The sequence below is a fragment of the Lynx canadensis genome, chromosome E1 (assembly GCF_007474595.2).
Source record: "Lynx canadensis isolate LIC74 chromosome E1, mLynCan4.pri.v2, whole genome shotgun sequence".
Classification (NCBI taxonomy): domain Eukaryota; kingdom Metazoa; phylum Chordata; class Mammalia; order Carnivora; family Felidae; genus Lynx; species Lynx canadensis.
This window is the reverse complement of record NC_044316.2, coordinates 4489674-4504728: the sequence shown is the minus strand read 5'-3', so window position 1 is coordinate 4504728 and position 15055 is coordinate 4489674. Positions and strand designations below refer to the sequence as shown.

General features: G+C 47.4%; 1 protein-coding gene across 1 annotated transcript in view; it reads left to right on the top strand.

Annotated features, from left to right (window-relative positions):
- Positions 1-4698: 4698 nt before the first annotated feature.
- LOC115500653 (myosin-13) overlaps positions 4699-15055 on the top strand; it is a 53789-nt gene continuing 43432 nt past the window's right edge. Inside the window, exons 1-9 of the mRNA XM_030295222.1 lie at positions 4699-4902; positions 6484-6627; positions 6715-6871; positions 8954-8981; positions 9069-9180; positions 10336-10428; positions 12651-12714; positions 12806-12904; positions 13014-13117. Coding sequence (XP_030151082.1) covers positions 4699-4902; positions 6484-6627; positions 6715-6871; positions 8954-8981; positions 9069-9180; positions 10336-10428; positions 12651-12714; positions 12806-12904; positions 13014-13117 — 1005 coding nt within the window. The remainder of the gene's footprint in view (positions 4903-6483; positions 6628-6714; positions 6872-8953; positions 8982-9068; positions 9181-10335; positions 10429-12650; positions 12715-12805; positions 12905-13013; positions 13118-15055) is intronic.

Here is a 15055-nt window from a genome sequence, read left to right as displayed (position 1 = left end):
ATTTTCTTCACATTTTTCACAAAATATTATCTCTGAACATGAGAAGCATCTTACAATCAGTGAAATGAGGACTGTAGTGAGGTGCGGTTTTTTTTTTTCTGAAACATGAAATAATTTACCTCGCAATTGATGACAGTTAGGTTTTGATACGATAATAGATTTAACGAACACATGATTATTACAATTAAGAAATATTTGCCTAAGGTCATTTTGTGCAGGACCGATGGGACCATGCCATGGTTTTGGAAAGAGTGGTTTCAGGAAAGCAAAATAATGACCCAAGCTAGTAGTTCCCAAACATCGCTGGGTTTGAGGCCCTTGGGAAGAATTCAGGTTCCCCAGCCTCAGCCACAGAGATTCTGTTGCCAATGATTGACGTAGATCATTTTCCAACACTGGGTATCATGCTGAATGCTAACCCATGCTAAATCATGTAAGGTCATACACCTGTAACCTGACAAGATTCCCTCATTGTGCCAACAACTCTCAAGTGTAACCTGCAGATCTTCAGAGATTCGTAAGAACTTTTGAACTAATGATACAGTTGAGCTTTCTTTTTTTTTAATGCTTATTTATTTTTTGAGAGAGAGAGAGAGACAGAGCATGAGTGGGGGAGGGGCAGAGAGAGAGGGAGACACAGAATCCGAAGCAGGCTCCAGGCTCCGAGACATCAGCACAGAGCCCGATGCGGGGCTCGAACCTACAAACTGTAAGATCGTGACCTGAGCCGAAGTCAGACGCTTAACCGACTGAGCCACCCAGGTGGTCCTATATTTGAGCTTTCAAGCAAAAGTTAGAATTTTTGAATACTTGCATCTGCTACCACTAACTTGACAACTTCCTAATACTTGAAGAATTTTCTAATGAAGTCAGTGCAGACATTGATAATTGTGATTGTTTCATATCCTGTATCGAAACATGTTAACATTTGGAAGTTTCGTATAACTCAGGGAACCAGTATTTTCCAAGGGACTCACGTATGATGTTCACAGGTGGGAAAAGATCCATTCAAAGTTCAAATACAGGGGGCGCCTGGGTGGCTCAGTCAGCTAAGCGTCCAACTTAGCTCAGGTCATGGTCTCGCAGTTCATGGGTTTGAGCCCCACATTGTACAAAATATTCCTGGATACAGTTTCAGGTTTTATTCCACATTGCAATTAGCCTTTAAGGAACTACCACTTGTCATGTTTTGGTACAATATCTAAGAAGAATATTCACAATTATTTGAAAAGACAATGAAAATACTCTCTCCTTTTCCAAACTACGTAACTGTAGAAGGCCAGATTTTCTGTATTTACTTTAACCAAAATAAAACAAATAAGCAAGGCACGCCTGGGTAGCTCAGTCAGTTAAGCATCCGACCTCGGCTCAGGTCATGATTTCACGGTCATGGGTTCGAGCCCCGCATTGGGCTCTGTGCTGACAGCTCAGAGCCTTGAGCCTGCTTCGGATTCCGTGTCTCCTTCTCTCTCTGCTCCTAACCCACTCATGCTCTGTCTTGCTCTGTCTTTCAAAAATAAATAAATGTGAAAAAAAATTAACAACAAAAATAAACCTTCCAGTAACAGACTGAGTACAGAAGCAGGCATGAAAATCCAGCTGTCTTTTATTCAGCAGACATTAAAGAAAGTTGCAAAAATAAGAAACAATGCTACTCTTCACACTAATTCATTTTTGTTCTGGAAAATATAGTCATTTGCATAAAAATGTATTATTTACGCTAACAGGTAATGGATTTGATAGTAATTTTATTTTACTTATTTTTTAAGTTTATTTATTTTGGGGAGGGGAGGGGCAGAGAGAAAAGGAGAAAGAAGTCTAAGTAAGTGCCACACTGCCAGCACAGAGCCCAACATGGGACTCAAACCCACAAAGCGTGAAATCGTGACCTGAGCAGAGATTGAGAGTTGGATGCTTAGCCGACTGAGCCCCCTAGGTGTCCCTAATAGTAATTTTAAACGAATTAATGAATATTTTTAAATGCTCTCCACTTTAACTTCTAATGTCTAGTCTCTCCTCTGAAAAGCTAACCACCATGGTTCAGCGGAGGCACTGACCAAAGTAGATTTATGATGCAGCCTAGCCAAATAAGGCCCGGAGGGAAGCAAATGCTTCTCTGCCTGTAGGAATAAAACCCCGCAGTGGCACCAGAAGGAATAATAAAACAACTGTTACCCATGAAGAGCAATTTCATAACGGGTGAGCTGGGGGAGACTGACTTCCAAGAGAGAACCATAAACAGTTCAATCCTCCTACTTTTAATAGGAAACGTAAAAGGCCTTATTAGAAAAAGAGATGAACTTCTCTTAAGAGAGCTATGGGGATACACGTGTGTAACTTCACTCTATAATCAGTTACAGGAGAACAAGTAGGAGGGAAACAGGAGGGAAAGGGAAGGTGGGTAACTGGGGGAAAAGAAGTGGAGGGGCCCCAGGGTGGGAGGGGGGCGGTCAGAATCCAAAGGGGCGGGACAAGCAGGTGCAGAGGCAGAAAAGGAGTCTGAGAGTCACAGCATCTGCAGGGGCCTTAGAAATAAGCTAGACTTGCGACCTCATTTTAAGTGGAAATAGAGGGGCGCCTGGGTGGCTCAGTTGGTTGAGTGTCGACTTCGGCTCAGGTCATGATCTCACAGTTTGTGAGTTCGAGCCCCGCGTTGAGCTCTGTGCTGACAGCTAGGCTGGAGCCTGCTTCAAATTCTGTGTGTCTCTCTCTGCCCCTCCCCTGTTTGTGGCCTCTCTCTCTCTCTCAAAAATAAATAAACATTTTTTAAAAATTAAGTGAAAACAGAGGCCCAGTGAAGCTAAGTGGTTTGACCAAGTGCGGCACTGGGACGTTAAAGCCAGGTTTTCTGGCTTCTAAGCAGGGAAAATACATAGAAGGATCGATGAAGGGGGGGATGGTTTGGGGAGGGAGGGAGGGGGAGAGAGGGAGAGGCAGAGGCACGTGTACACATACTCACACACACACACCAGCCAGTGAGTTGTAAGGCAGGTGTTAATCTAATTAAACACCGCCTGTCACACCCTGACACTGTTACACACAAGTGAAATTTGGAGGACACTGCACGATGGCCAATACCTCTCAAGTCTGCTATGCCTAGAAATCACCTGGAGATCTCATTAAAATGCAGCTTCTGGGGGCACCAGGGCGGCTCAGTCAATTCAAGCCTCTGACTTCGGCTCAGGTCATGATCTCACCATTTGTGGGTTCGAGCCCCACATCGGGCTCTGTGCTGACAGCTCGGAGCCTGGAGCCTGCTTCGGATCCTCTGTCTCCCTCTCTCTCTGCCCCTCTCCCACTCACACCCTGTCTCTCTCTCTCTTAAAAATAAATAAACATTGGGGCGCCTGGGTGGCGCAGTTGGTTACGCGTCCGACTTCAGCCAGGTCACGATCTCGCGGTCCGTGAGTTCGAGCCCCGCGTCGGGCTCTGGGCTGATGGCTCAGAGCCTGGAGCCTGTTTCCGATTCTGTGTCTCCCTCTCTCTCTGCCCCTCCCCCGTTCATGCTCTGTCTCTCTCTGTCCCAAAAATAAATAAACGTTGAAAAATAAATAAATAAATAAATAAATAAACAAACATTAAAAAAATTTTTTTTTCAACGTTTTTTATTTATTTTTGGGACAGAGAGAGACAGAGCATGAACGGGGGAGGGGCAGAGAGAGAGGGAGACACAGAATCGGAAACAGGCTCCAGGCTCTGAGCCATCAGCCCAGAGCCCGACGCGGGGCTCGAACTCACGGACCGCGAGATCGTGACCTGGCTGAAGTCGGACGCGTAACCAACTGCGCCACCCAGGCGCCCCTAAAAAAATTTTTTTAATGCAGCTTCTGATTCTGTATCCGGCGTGGGTTCTGCATTTCCAGCACATCCCTGGATGGTGCAATTATAACAGGTTCAAGGACCACATTTATAAGAAGGTTTGAGGCCAGCAGTTCTCAGATGTGGTCCCTAGACCAGCAGCAGCAGCATCACCTCGGAACTTGCTAGAAATGCAAATTCTCAGGCCCTCCCCCAGACCTACTGAATCAAAACTCCAGGGTTGGGGCCCAGCCCTCTGTGTTTTAACAAGCCCTCCAGGTAAACTCTGGTGCACATTAAAATGTAGAACCACTGTATTTGGCCATAATGCTTCCCATCAGCTTGCTGCCTAGAATGTTCTAAGCGAGTGTGGCAAGAGTATTTATGTTCAAGTCATTACTTTCCATTGGGCTGTCTGAAATTTCTACTAGGAACTATCAACATCCCAATCACTGTTTTCAGACACCCTTAAGATTTGGGAATCTTAAGAGGATCTTAAGATTTGAGATCACAGGGCTCAAACAAGGTATGTCATTAAGGAAGTGCTTCCCAAGTCCTCTTTTGTTGGGCTCACCTTTGTTGGGCTCACTCTGGTTGGTTCAGACTTCCTTCCGAGCGTGGAGCTGAACTAAGAGATATCCCCCCAAATCAGCACCCAGGGATGAAAACCACCCCTCAACCATTTTTCTTAGGAGGCAGTCTCTCCCTTAGCTCATTGCTCCTTGCCCACTCTAAGCCCCTAGACATAGTCCTGGATTCATCCTGACCTAAATTAATCCCAGGAGCTTTTGATCCGACCCCCTGGATGGGTAGAAATAATAGGGTGGGACCCTTCAGATTCAGGAGTCACCAGGCTCCAGACTCAGCCATCTCCCTGGTCTTCCCAGTCCCCCTGCAGTCATGAGTTCTGATGCCGAGATGGCCATTTTTGGAGAGGCAGCTCCCTACCTGCGGAAGCCAGAGAAGGAGAGAATCGAGGCACAAAACCGCCCCTTTGATTCTAAGAAAGCCTGCTTTGCAGTAGATGATAAGGAAATGTACGTGAAAGGTATGATCCAGAGCAGGGAAAATGACAAAGTCACGGTCAAGACGCTGGATGACCGGGTAAGTGTTGATCTCAGATGTCCTTGAAAATGTGGGCATTCTCATGTACCTTTGGCGTGGAATATTGGAAATCATGTGCTAGTCCGTAGCAACGTGAAGACAGAACACAACTAACGTTGATCTATTCTGTAGTGAAGTGACATTTGCAAACGCCTTCATTCCTGTTTCTTTCGTTTTTCTGGGACTTGGGCTTTGAGAGTTTTTGTGATGTTTGCTTTGGAGAAAGGAGAAGGTTAGGGTGGCAGAGGTTGGACCATTTAAGGGAAAGATCGATGCTGGTTGCTGCTGGGTGGGCCAGGCAAATGTCATTCCCTAGGATGCAGAGTGACTTATAGAGAAAACACTAGAGGCAATTCCTAGCTTAATGTAGAGAATTACAGGGCACCATTCAATTCAATATTCACTGGACGCCCACCACGCCTGGCATCCATCACTTTGCAGACAGAAGCAAATCTCACAACCTGCCTTCCCAACATTTACCATCTTGTGTAGGAATCAAGATGTGACTGGCAGGTATGAGTCTCAGTTCACAAACTCAGGCATACAAGGCAGATCTTTATTTTATTTGTTGTTTGTTTATTGAACTTAACCTCTGATTTCAGCCTCTGTGCACTGAGCTGGAAATAAATTTTCTTCAGTCATTCTTGGGGGCCCCTCCCATAGTTGTGCCTCATTTTCGGAATCTTACACGGTCACACGCTGAGGATCTCACTGCTTCCCTGAATGATCTGAAAAGAAACAAGTCCCAATGTCTGAAGGTTCAGGATCCACAGAATTTTCCATCTCCCCTTATGCTATCTTGGGTATCTTACTCTAGTGCAGAGCAGCGGGGCAAATGAGTCTCCTTTCCTCAAGAGATTTGGCCCGTACCAACAAATCGCTGCCTTTTTGCCTTCTGAAGGGAAACCCACAGAAGGGAAATTAAGTAATAGTCTCAGAAATATACAGTTTGACCACGGACCAATACCTCTGCCCGGACCAAGCCCAAATGCTGTAAATGCAAAGAATGATGGAACCCCGGAAAAGATAGGGAGACAGGAAATAGGTCACAGGGGAGGTGTCGCCTGAGCTGAACTTTGAGGGGTTCTGAACATAATTTCGGTGAAGGTACTCGAGACAAAGGAACCCATGTGAGCAGAGGTATTGAGGTGGAAATGCACAGAAGACACTGGAATACTTCTTTCCAGCCTCTCGACCTTTGTCTCATATCAGCACTCACAGCAAATGGGTCGAACAGAGGCGGCCCGCCCTGCCCTGGCCTTGGCCATCCCGAGTCCCGCTTGGACCCCAAGGGCTAAAGGGCTCTATCGCCGTGCGTACCTGTGGCTCATTCCCCGCACACAGGATGGCATGCTGACAGGGGGCACCAGACCAGACCCGGTTATGCAGTTTGACCGGGATTAGGTTAATCAAGGATAGTTCTTTGTGGATCATCTCTGGGAACGGAGATGATCCATAAAGCTGCTCATGGTAATGGGGTGATCACACTGCAGTGTCTCACGACTTCCTCCGCACCAGGTAGAGTGGGGTACAGAGCATTGGCTCTCCTACTCATCATGTGCTTTTCCTCTCAATCCCCAGACACTCACCCTGAACAGTGACCAGGTGTTCCCCATGAACCCTCCCAAGTTTGACAAGATCGAGGACATGGCCATGATGACGCATCTGCACGAGCCCGCCGTGCTGTACAACCTCAAAGAGCGTTACACAGCCTGGATGATCTACGTGAGTGCCCTTTGGCATCTCCTTATTAAGCCGTCCCCCTCTCCAAGTAAAGCAAGATCCACATGCTGCATTTTCTGGTTTTCTCAGACCTACTCGGGCCTCTTCTGTGTCACCGTCAACCCCTACAAGTGGCTGCCGGTGTACAATCCCGAGGTGGTGGCCGCCTACCGAGGCAAGAAGCGCCAGGAGGCCCCGCCCCACATCTTCTCCATCTCCGACAACGCCTATCAGTTCATGCTGACGGGTGAGTCATTTCTCCAATCCGTATTTTTTGCGAATAGTTTTTAGTTCCTTATTCAAGCCCTTTAATTGGACTGCTTCTCAGCTAATTATTCAAGCCCTTCGATCATCTGGATGGGGCGATGAGCAAAGTGACCTTGGGAGACTCCGATGATTACATGATGATTTTGCAGTATCTTCCATTAGCAGCCATGGTTCATAGGCCAGTGCTGACGACTGATGCTGCGCTGCGCACATGCTTACTGGGGGGGGACCAGGAACGCAGAGAGATGCCCTGCCCTTACCTCCACAGAATCCCCCAACATGAGCATGCTTAGAAGGGAGCCTATTAGTGGCAGCTAAAAAGCAAAGTGGGAGAAATGCACATAGCAAAGTCCCTGCGCTGTCTTCCTGCCTAGACTCGGGTTCCTCTGTCTCTTCCCTAAATTTCCAGGAGGGCACAGGATGTAGAGATGTGATGATAGTGTTGTCTCTGAGACGACACCCTGTTTTCTGTCACTTTGACCTGCTACTTTCACCTGACTCGATTTGGTGCAGACTCAAGAAGCAGAAGCAAGCCTCTGAGATTTGACGACCCTGAAAGTCATCTCCTAAACCTCATGTTGTCCAGACCTCAGCCCTTCCTCTCTCACACTCAGTCCTAGACATTACTGTACATTTTGTATTTGTCTGCGAATCAACTAAAGTTACATCAATTTGAAAAGGAAGATCGATAGCACTATTTTTTTTTTGGTTGAGGAGGGTTTAATATTTTTTTAATGTTTATTCATCTTTGAGAGAGAGAGAGGCAGAGCATGAGCAAGGGAGGGACAGAGAGAGAGGGAGACCCAGAATCTGAAGCAGGCTCCAGGCTCTGAGCTGTCAGCACAGAGCCCGATGTGGGGCTCGAACCCACAAACCATGAGATCATAACCTGAGTCGAAGTCAGATGCTTAACTGACTGAGCCCCCAGATGCCCTGTGGAGGGGAGGTGGTTTTAAAGCTTATTTACTTATTTTAAGAGAAAGAGAGAGAGAGGCATGCACATGAGTTGGGGAGGGTCAGAGAGAGAGAGAATCTTACGCAGTTTCCACACTCAGAGTGGAGCCCAACGTGGGGCTTGATCCCACAAACCATGAGATCATGACCTGAGATGAAATCAAGAGTCAGATGTTTAACTGATGGAGCCACCCAAGCGCCCCCAATACCACTATTTGTATGAGTTTCTAGGGCTGCTGTGGCAAAATCCCATAAAGCAGGTGGCTTACACAACAGAAATTATTGTCTCAAAGTCTGGAGGTGGAAAGTCCAAGGCTGGGGTATCAGCGTGGTTGGGTCCTTCCAAGGGCAGAGAGGCAGAATCTGTCCCCTGCCCCTCTTGCAGTTTCTGGGGGTTTCCTGGCTATCTGTGGGGTTCCTTGGCTTGTAAAAACATCACTCTGCTTATACATTTGCCTTTACATGGTGTTCTCCCTGAGTGGATCTATCTCCAAACCTCTCCTTTTGATAAGGACCGAAATCATATTGGATTTGGGCCCCACCCACTCCAGGGCAACCTTATCTTCACCAATAGCACCTGCAAAGACCCTGTTTCCAAACAAGGTCACATTCTGAGGTCCTGGGGGTAAGGATCTCAACGTATGAATTTGTGGGGGACACCACTCAACTCATAAGCGACTGTAAATGGAAAACCACGGTCACTTTCCACGAGTACAGAGTAAAGGTAAAAGAAAATCTCAATGACAACCAATCAGTGCCCATAGATTCTAATTAGAAGCCGTGCCTTCCCACAAGCCCTGAGTCTGAGACTTGTTCTTTGTTGAGAAATGGCTGGCAAGGAGTTAAAGAGCCATGAACAAGAAAAACTTTCACACCGTGGGATTCACTGTTCACTCGCCACGCTGTCCGTGGTGCACATCCCACATTTGGGGAACCTGCACCAATGGTCGCGAGGAAGATTAGACACACCCCAGCCTCACACCGCTAGTTGAGGTCAGCGCCACATGGACCCCGACCACACCCGATGTTGCCCTGTTTTTTGTTTTTTGTTTTTTATTCCGTGTGTTTGCTGCTTCTTTATTCCGTTTTCTTCCCTCTGCATTTCCAGATCGAGACAATCAGTCCATCCTCATCACGTGAGTAACCTGTGTTTGCACCATGAGGACACGGAAGCCGGCACTGCCCCTTCCACCCTTTTATCTCCCTTACTTTTAAATCGGCAGCGGAGAATCCGGCGCGGGGAAGACCGTGAACACCAAGCGTGTCATCCAGTACTTTGCAACAATTGCGGTCACTGGGGACAAAAAGAAGGAACAGCAGCCAGGCAAGATGCAGGTAAGCAGCTCCCTCCATCGGGAGGTTTGCGGGCATAAGTCCAACTTAAAGAGTGGGTGAAAAAAAAAAAAAAAAAAGAGTGGGTGAGCACCAAGTGTAGGCGGTGCACCTCGTCGTGTCCTAAGGGTGCTTGCGGGGCAGGGCGGGAGGTGGTGGCGCCAGCTCCATCAGGAAAAGCCAGGGACAGGTGAGCAACTCACTATGCACTCCCCTCCAGGAGGGATGCTTCAGGCCAGGGGCTCTCAAAAAACAGGTGAGCGCACATAAGAATCACCAGGAGGGCTTTTGAACGACCGATCGCTAAGCCCCTGGCCCAGAATTTCTGACCGAAATGCCAATCTCACATTCACAACGCTGACGCTTTGCATTTTCATCACGTTCCCTCTGTTCACGCAACTGGTCCAGGGATCACACTTTGAGAACCAGCTGGGCAGGACAGGAGTTTGAAAACTGCCCTGGAGACAGAAGGATAAGCAGTCGTGGTAGGGGGGTGAGGGTAAAAGTTCTGCCTTCTTAAAAAAATTTTTTTAATGTTTATTTCTGAGACAGAGAGACAGAGCATGAGTGGGGGAGGGGCAGAGAGAGAGGGAGACACAGAATCCGAAGCGGGCTCCAGGCTCCGAGCTGCCAGCACAGAGCCCGACATCTTCTTTAAGCAGACTTCTGAGCAATAGTTCTCATGACATGTTTTTTGCTACTTAAAATTTTTTTGAGAACCACTATTTCTATAAGTGATCTCTTGGGTCACTTTAATTGCTCAATTCTATTTATACTTCTGAATCCAAATCTATTAGTTGGGTCCCGATGCATGCAGTAACGGGTGTATGTATTCTAAAAATCCATGCTTTATAATGAAGTGTTCTCAGAGAAGAAAGGCAGCCTGAAAAATCAAGATGAAGCCTGAAATCTGGTGTGACCAGAGTCACGTCAATGCTATACTAATCAGACCGTCTCCTGGATGGGACCTTGAAGCCTCCTCGGGAGGTGGGGGGTGAGGCTGTGGGTTCCTTCTCACATCTGCACTGGCCACCGGGCTGGACTGGTCAGCATCTCTCCTTGGACCCTGCCCAGAGCATACACACATTCGAGTCACCAGGGGGCTCCTTCAGGGGACAGTCCAAAGTCCTCCCTTTGTCTCTTCTTGTTTATTATTAGGGGACCCTGGAAGATCAAATCATCCAGGCCAATCCCCTGCTGGAGGCCTTTGGAAACGCCAAGACTGTGAGGAATGACAACTCCTCAAGATTTGTAAGACCCAGTCCAATTTTCCACACACCCCCCACCCCCACCCCAGAACCAAACCCTCTCCTCAAATGCTGGATATTAAAAAATGCCACATAAACCAGAATATAGCCAGCCCTATTCTACCCTCACGTGGTTCAGATCTATCTGCCCTGCTGGGATATTCTGATACACTGAAGAATGTGTTGTCTCATTCTTGGCAGAGGCAGAATTATCTGTCCCTTCCTAACTAGACAGCGACATCTCAGAGCATCGTGAAGTTACGGTGGTTCAGGTTCCACAAGTAGAGAGCAATTCTTTTATGCTAAAATTGGTCTCTTGAGGCAGAAACTTTTTTTTGGGGGGGGGGTTGCAGAGGGAGAGAGAAAATCTCAAGCAGGCTATAGGCTCAGCACAGAGCCTGATGAGGGGCTCGATCCCACGAACTGTGAGATCATGACCTGAGCCGATACCAAGAGTCAGATGCTTAATCTACTGAGCCATCCAGACGCCCCTTGAGGTAGCACATTTTAAAATGTTGAAGTCCGTTGAGCAATTTCATTGGCTTATTAGCCACATAAACCTTAGTGTGAATTAAGTGAGCAGCTTTAATTTCTCCAAGTCAGAGGCATTGGGAAAAGGAAAAGTCCTGTGAAGGCAGGAGAGCCCAAAACCTGGGAATAAGTTGATGTTGAAAATACTGAAGGATATGTTCCATCCCTCAATGTCTCACTTAAGTTTAGCTCAGCCAAAGAGGCATTGACTTCCTCCATCGGCAAATAAACAACCAGTCCTCTACCTAATCTCACTGTACCAGGAGGTGAGCAGATACCACGAGGTGAAGCCCTCATTTATGCCTGTAGTTGCAAACGTACATCAGGACTTCACACATCTCAGGAGGTGGATAATCTCAAGCTGTGTTTCATCGTTATTTCTCAAAGATAAAATGGTCACTGATGAGAGAGTAGATGTAGCCATCAAGGACTGTGACAATGAGCCCTGACCTTTCTTTCTTTCTTTCCCTCGGTCCTCTGTGCATTGCTCATTTGCACATCTGTCCTCCCTGTGCACAACTAAAATCTCTTGCTCGTAGGGGATCTGGGTGCATGTTACACAGCAGAGACATGGTACATACATTGGCATCAAGTCAGTTATTGAGCTAACCTGGTGCCAGGAGGAAGACGATGCCTTTAGACACCCCCTATAGTACTTAGGCCTCTCCTCTTGGCCCAGACCCAGAAGTCACGATCACCCTGGTTATTCTGTCTACCTTCCGCCCACCCACCAAACATCTGCAGGCTAAAACTTCCATCATTTCCCACTGAGCAGCTAACAATACCGAAGACCAACACTTAGAGTTCACTCATACCTCCACTGGCCCTACACCAACTCTTCTCAAGCTTCATTCAGAAAATACACCAGGGCATCTGGGTGGCTCAGTCATTCAAGCATCTGATCCTTGGTATTGGCTCAGGTCACGATCTCATGGTTCATGGGATTGAGCCTCCTGTTGGGCTCTGCACTGAGAGTGTGGAGCCTGCTTGGGATTCTCTCTCTCCCTATCTCTCTCAAAATAAATAAATAAGCTCAAAATAAAAGAAGAAAATATTGAGAATATTACTGAGTAACGACCACATTCCTGACTGTGGGTGAATAAGCAAGGCAACATTTTTGCCCTCAAATTTGCTCACAGTTTGGTAGAGACCAATCGCTCGTAAAATTTCACCTCTCGCCTCCCCTCCAAAGGGGAGAACTCAGACTCTGAATGTGTATTTGGGGAGCCAGAGAGCCTGGCCTGAGCCTGGGAGCTAGGTTTGCCTGTAGTAAGCAGTAAGGGAAACCAAAGGAAGAAATCTCAGAAGGAACAAAGGAGGTCAGCAAGACAATCCAATGAGACCCATCAAAGTTGTCATGAAGTGTTTGGGAATCCGGGTACCAGAGAGCAGGTTAAAAACCAAGGGGACAGTCTAGCGTGAGGTGGTCTCAAGGAAGTTGGTGAGGGAGGCTGTGGGCGTCCCCAGAGCTGGAGGAACAGGGCCAGATGCTTTGGGTAGAACTATCTGAGTCTTGATGGACCCAGAATGGGGACACCGGATGCCAGGCAGAGAAGAGGCAAGTCCTCTGCATCTGGTATCACTTTCTCCGTGACCCTACATTTCCCACTCATGGCTGGTAGTCCCTAGCAAAAGCCAGCCACACTACCATATACATGAAATAATGGTGATGTTTGTCTACCTGCCATTGGACAGGGGAAATTCATTCGGATTCATTTCGGAGCCACGGGAAAGCTGGCATCTGCAGACATCGAAACCTGTGAGTCAGGGCACCCCACTGGGCACCATGGGATTTGACCACAGAGGCATCTCCCAGGGACCTCAAATCACATTATTTTTTGTTCCCTTAGATCTCTTAGAAAAATCCAGAGTGACATTTCAGCTGTCCAGTGAGAGAAGCTATCACATTTTTTACCAAATCATGTCAAACAAGAAGCCAGAACTAATCGGTAAGGTCTTAGGGGTTATTGCTCTCATCTTCCAAATCAGTCACGTGGGAAAAACACCCCGCGTACAAGGTGCGCGAGGCGCTGACGGGACCTCCTTCGTGTTTCACAGACTTGCTCCTCATTTCAACCAATCCCTTTGACTTCCCCTTCGTGAGCCAAGGAGAGGTCACCGTGGCCAGCATCGATGACAGTAAAGAGCTACTGGCGACTGATGTAAGCATCTTTTCTCCTTCCTCCTTTCTTTCTGTGTGGAATCACTGAGCTTGTGAACGGAGAGGCATCCTAGCAATCTAATGAGAAACAGGGCCCCAGAGATGTTAGGTGATCAGACCCAAGATCTCAGAGATGGAGATGTCAAGACAATTCATCCAGATTGCACCCCTCCCAAGCACCCAGCACCACCTCAGCAGATCCCGTGGGGGATCCAGAACGTTCTCCCAAACAGGACTTCCCGTTCCCTTCTCCAGCACTTTAGATGTTCACACGTATAAGGTTTTGAAAGGTTTTGTTGGAACTTCTCAGGTTACAAAACCATCTGCACAGTTCTTTAAGAAAAAATTTAAAAAAAATTTTTTTAATGTTTATTTATTTCTGAGACAGAGAGAGACAGAGCGTGAGTGGGGGAGGGGCAGAGAGAGAAAGGGAGACACAGAATTGGAGGCAGGCTCCAGGCTCCGAGCTGTCAGCACAGAGCCGGACGCGGGGCTCGAACTCGAGAGATCATGACCCGAGCCTAAGTCAGACGCTTAACTGACTGAGCCACCCAAGCGCCCCAAGAAAAATTTTAAGACACAGCCAAGTATGAAGCAGGAAAGATAACCCACTCTGTAGCAGACGCTCCACTCCTCAGGCTACCTGCCCACTCAGGCTCACCTTCAGCTCCCACATCCTTAGGGCACCCATCAGCCCCCACCCCCCAGCCGTTAGCTTTGGGAAGCATTTCTAAGGTTAATAACTAGAATAATAATAACGAAGTGCATTGAGCACTTACATGAGCTAGGAACTAAGATAAGGGCTTTTGTCCATGTTATCTTGTTTAAGCCCCCCCCAAACCTGTGATAGAGGTAACGACTATGACTTCTGATTCACAAAGATGGAAGCGGAGTCTTAGAAAAAAAAAACACACAATTTGCTCAAAGACAGAGTTTGTAAATGTTAGAGCGTTTGAAGCCAGATCTGCCCAACCCCAGGACTTCCTTTTTTTTTTTTTTTTTTTTTTTAATTAATTGCATTTTTAATGGACAGACATCATCTCTGGGCAATTCATCTCCACTGCTGTTGGCTCTGCCCTCACAGGACCCATAAGAGCTGGTGGAAAGGGGTCTTGTCCAACAGGCTGGGGGCACTGTCCAGTGTCAGCTCCTTGGCTTTCATTTTGTGACATTTCCAGGTGACGCTAATTGTTTTAAGATAAGAGAATGTGGGGCGCCTGGGTGGCTCAGTCGGTTAAGTGTCCAACTTCAGCTCAGGTCATGATCTCGCGGTTCATGAGTTCAAGCCCCATGTCGGGCTCTGTGCTGATAGCTTGGAGCCTGGAGCCTGCTTCTGATTCTGTGTCTCCCTCTCTCTCTGCTCCTCCCCTGTTCTCTCTCACTCTCTCTCTCTCTCTCTCTCTCTCAAAAATAAATAAACATTAAAAACAAAAAAGACAAGAAGAGAATGTTCTTGGGCAAATAAACTTTAGTTAACTCAAACCTAGCTGTATATATTTTTACCAATTTTCCCCAGCCGTTACCAACTGATGAGGATGGAAAGATTGGGTTAATGACCGGGGCAAGGTCTCCATCCCCCAAGAAAGGGCCTCTTAGGTAATTTTTAAAATTTTTTGTGTGTTTTTTATTTATTTTTGAGGGGGAGGGAGGGGAAGAGAGAGAAGGAGACACAGACTCTGAAGCAGGCTCCAGGCTCTGAGCCATCAGCACAGAGCCCAACGCAGGGCTCGAATTCATGAACCGCGATATCATGACCCCAACTGAAGTCGGATGTTCAACCGACTGAGCCACCCAGGCGCCCCTTAGGTAATTCTTAAAGTCACCAAAGATGTCTCAGGTCCTCACCATAGGTCCCCAGCTGTCAGGGGCCGACACTGTTCATCCCTCTCCTGGAGCTTTTCCTGGGTGATGGTTTACAGCCGAGCAGAAAGGGATTTCT